Source organism: Terrapene carolina, unplaced genomic scaffold, assembly GCF_002925995.2.
Source record: "Terrapene carolina triunguis isolate 2854851 unplaced genomic scaffold, T_m_triunguis-2.0 Scaffold236, whole genome shotgun sequence".
Classification (NCBI taxonomy): Eukaryota; Metazoa; Chordata; order Testudines; family Emydidae; genus Terrapene; species Terrapene triunguis.
In genome coordinates this window covers 3,207,050-3,211,504 of record NW_020664587.1, presented here as the reverse complement: position 1 = coordinate 3,211,504, position 4,455 = coordinate 3,207,050, and the positions used below count along the sequence as shown (strand labels likewise).

Genomic DNA, 4,455 nt, shown 5'->3' with positions numbered 1-4,455 from the left:
ACTTTCTGGTTTTGTTTTCATCTGCCCCCGTCCCATGCTGGGGGGCGGGTCCGGGGCGTGACGCGGCGGCCAGGGGCGCTATAAAGCACCTGCCCGGTGCGGCTCCGGCTCCGGGAGAGCGACTGGCCGGCCTGGGGAAAGGCAGCCCTCCGCGTCCCCTCCTGGTCCAGGCTTCGCCCAGCCACCATGGGAACCCGCCCCGCAGGCGTCTTGTCTCTCGCCATCGCCCTTTGCGTCCTGCTGGGAGAAGGTGAGACCCCTCCTGTCCTCCTTGCACGTTTGCATTGTTGTGCGGGGCTTTGGAAGACGCCGCGGCAGAGGAAAGTGGCACCCCCGGGCAGGTGGGCTGGGGATGAGTCCTCCTGGCTCGGACTCGGAGCCTGCCGACCGCTTGCCGGAGCAGAGCCCCCCTCGCTGCCTGTGTAACCGCTCTCTGCTCGAGCGAGGGGCGTGAGGGCCCCATGTGAGAGGGGGCAGACTCTTGCCAACCCCCCTTGCAATTGTCCACCCCACACCCTGTTTCTTAGGAGATCAGCCTGCACATTGCATTTGCACCAGTTCCTCCCTTGGCTTGAAATCGGTTTGCTTGTGTGCACTAGTGACACTGCCTGGTGCCTGCTTTAGCGCCTGGCACGGAGAACGTGCACATGCAGATTGCAGTCATAGCTTGATAAGAAGCCAAGACAGAAAAAAAAATAAATAAACATGCAGCCCGCAGCCATGCGTTGCAGGCATGTGCAGGAAGATAGCTGCCTCTCAGTGTTTTTGTTTGCGGGCAGATAAATAACATGTGCAGTTTGCCAGCGAGTTACACTGCCTGGGATTGCCAGCGAAAGGTGCCCTAGCAGTGCCGCTTTACCTTTACAATACCTGGTTGCTCCAGGTTTTCTAGCAAACTCCCCTGCTGAGTTAAGCAAGTGCTTTTATGATAGTACTGCCTAATCAGCAAGGCTGCACCTACTGTAAAACTGCCCTGGAAATTGAAATCAACGTGATCCCTGATAGAGGTGTAATTGCAGCGTTTACATACCATTGTGCATTCCAGAGCTCTTAAACCTATAGCACAACTGATCCATTTTTCTTCCCTCCGCTGCAGGTATGGGCCGTCCTCCCCTTGAGTCCCACCTAGCCGCAACCAGCAGCAGGCACCCCAGGACAAAGAGATGTTCTTGCAACAGCTGGCAGGACAAGGAGTGCATTTACTTCTGTCACCTGGATATTATCTGGGTCAACACCCCAGGGTGAGCATGTGCGCAGCTATTCTGGAGAATGTTGCTGATAATTAATAAGTAAATGATTGATCGAAAAGCAGGGATTTCTCTGGCTGGTAGTTGCTGGCCAAGGTTGGGGAGGGGGGTGAGCTGGGGGTAGAGTGAATCCCAGTTTGTGTGTCACCTGTTGCAGATAACAGTGCAAATAGGAACACCAGAAAAGGACAACTCCTGTTTCCTCTAGGGATTACAGCCGCTTGCTTCATGTTGTCACCAAATAGATGGCATGAAAGCTCAGGAAGTCAATCCCCTTGTGATTGTAATTCCCCTCCCCCTCAGTATTTATACTAAAAAAACCTTCGAATTGCCACCATAAAAAAATTAAACTGTGGCAATTCCAACTTGCCACAAACTTCTTTTCTTTTACATCTGTTACTCCAAACACTTGTTTTAAGATGCCAATATTTCTAATGGGGCTTGGCATTAAGAACCTGTGGCTGGGAAGCAGAGCTCTTTTCAGACCTGTGGCTGCCCCCTTTATATCCAGTCCCAACAGACGTTCTCATTCAGGTGTGGCTATAATTACGCCGGCTAATGTACAATCATTAGTAACAACTTGCTCTGAAAATAGCTGCAGTCTCTGCCATTCCCAAACTCTGGGAGGAGTTTGGAGGTGGTGGGGGTGGATTGTGATCCAAGATGGAAAGGGAATGAACACACGTCAACAGCTATAAAAGTGTGCTGTGATCAGAAGAACCTGTTAGAGCCCGAAGACTTGTAACATGTCCTGCGCATACAAAACTGTTGTGTGTGTTTGTGGGAAGGAGGGCCTCTTGGTGCTTGGCAAACTGGGCACTGGAAACTCAGTTAGAGCCGGATGGAAGGAAGCTGAACTGCCTCTGCTGTTAAACTTGGTCTGCATGCTGAATAATCACTGTTGCATGGGAATGTTTCCCTGTGTTTCTGAGCGGCTTCAAGGAGGATAAAACTCCACTTGCAGTCCAGTACTTGCTGGCTGATGCTGGTCCAGGCTACCGGTAAGGGTGGTGGGAGGAAAAGTGGGTGGGAGGCAAGAGCTGAATTTTATAGGCTTTAGAAATATCATTGGTCTCTTCACCTTGTGTCTACAGAAGCCTTTTTTTTTTAATTATGGCTTGGCTGCCTCCCAAGCCTGCATTGTAAATCTGTTTGCTAATAACGAGTAGTTGCTTATTTGATTTCTTTTGTTTTAACAGACAAATGGCTCCCTATGGCTTGGGAAGCCCGCTAAGGCGTCGCAAGAGATCACTGAACAGGTGTGAGTGCTCGCACTCCAAGGACAGCATCTGTGCTACTTTCTGCCAGGCAAAGCCTTGGTGAGCCCAGCAGGTCCCTGGGACGGGTCTGGGAAAGGGCTGATACCCCCCCCCTTCTATCCCACTGCTGGTCAAGGGGTGCTTTGCAAAGGAGTGGTTGAGATTCCAGGCTCCGAGTGAGGAGATGGACTAATTCCTTAGACTCCCTGATGGCTGCACTGTTCTCTGGCAGCATCTGGAACTTGTCTAGTGGCTTTTACACCCTCCCGGAGAAGCCCTGCAAAGGGTCACGAGCATGTTTCTGTTCATACAAGCAGTCTCCTTACTGCTTGGTAGAAAACAATGTTACCTCTGTCGCTGTGGTGGCAGCACACGTGAGAAAGTGCTGGCTTGTGTAGTGGTGCGGTGATGTCGATCCCATGGGAGGGGGTGAGCAGAACCACCATGAGGCGCACGGGAGGGTTATCCAGAGCCTCACACTCCTAGGGGCAGTAGCTTCCTTCTGGTGTGTTGCAGGGGAAGAGAATGAAAGTCGTCCGTTGAAGGGGCACCTGCTTTTCTTGCCTCTCAGAAGAGCTAGATCTAGATTTAAAAAGCTGCTTGTTTTTCTACTAGCTTCTCTTGGGGGAAATCCAGATATAAATATTCACTCTCCCCTCAGCCCATTCTGCTATGCAAACACATGCGTGCTAGCAGCCAATGTTCAGAAGCATAGAGCCTGCTGCAGGATGCATGTACTGTACTATAGGTAGTCATTGTGGGCTTCTAGTCTGAAGTGGGACAACTTAAAAGCAGTATAAGGATGTGTTTAAATTGCAAAGTACTAGAAAGAGCCACTGTCTTTAATTTGCTATCTAACAAATCCTCAGAAATAAAACTGCCTATAAATACGTCCAGGGAACTGAGTGGGATCTGAAAGGAAAGGGTGTCTAACAGTGACACTACAAGCTGCTGCCAGAAATGGCAGGGGGTTAGCGCTTTCAACCCTCTAATAGAGTGATGTGCTCCTTCCACTCCACATATTATCTCCCTGCTGAAAATGAGGGGCTAACATGCTTGTGTTGTCTTGACTTTCAGGTATCTTGGGAACCTTAAGCTCCCACCGAGCCGTGGCGTATAGGTAAAGAGTCTCCACAGCAGTGACCTGAAGCATCCACAAACTGATCTTCTGAGAGCCTGAGGGTAAGAATTCCATTTAAACTGGATCTAAATCGAAATACATAAGGCCTTGCCACCCTGCTCCCCAAAAGTAATTGCCCCATAAGCATGTGAAATCCCACAGGATTGTGATTCCAAGACTAGCTTTTACTCAAATTTCAGCTTTTTCCAGTCAGGGGATGCTGAAAACTTCTGATAACTGACACTAAACCTAGACTAGGAGACTAGAGGGGTGACGGAAACCCCTTTGCCCACCTCCCACTTACTAGTGCAGGATGGTAGTATTGGGAAAGTCCTGAGAATCATGACCTGCACATCTTCTGCTATGCAAAACAACTTGGCAGACATCCTGTCACTATCAAAGGACACTGGCTGTCCCTGGATGTGAGGAGGGTAACAGATGAGTTGCTGAGTGTTTGGTCTCTTTTGTTTACAGGGACTTTGCTGTCTCTAATGCCCAGCTCCCCGGATGGCAGCACTGCTCTCAGAGGAAAGTTCAACCAGCAGCCTTGCCTGGAAGAAAAAGATCCGGAATGGGTAAAAATCCTGTTTCCTGGAATAATTTGGGGTCCTGTGGATGCCACTGGCTCTTGCCATGGGTGCCTGAAAGAGAAGAAGGAAAGACCCTGCAGGAAAAGCATGGGCCAAATGGAAAAGCAGGAGAGGTAGAAGAAGCAGAGGAGGCAGCAATCCTGCTGAAAGACCCAGCACTGCTCAGCACTCCAGAGACTGCTGTAAAGGGAAAACAGGATCTCCTTTTATGTGCTCATGGACACGTTGTGAAGGTGTGA

The 4,455-nt window shown here is 50.1% G+C and overlaps 1 protein-coding gene across 1 annotated transcript; it reads left to right on the top strand.

Moving 5' to 3' along the window:
* The first annotated feature begins 156 nt into the window (after positions 1-156).
* EDN2 (endothelin 2) lies at positions 157-3,686 on the top strand. Its single transcript, XM_026657176.1, is given in 4 exon segments — positions 157-250; positions 1,097-1,241; positions 2,447-2,566; positions 3,584-3,686. Coding segments are annotated over 4 exon segments (432 nt in total). The 5' UTR covers positions 157-186.
* The last annotated feature ends 769 nt before the right edge of the window (positions 3,687-4,455 follow it).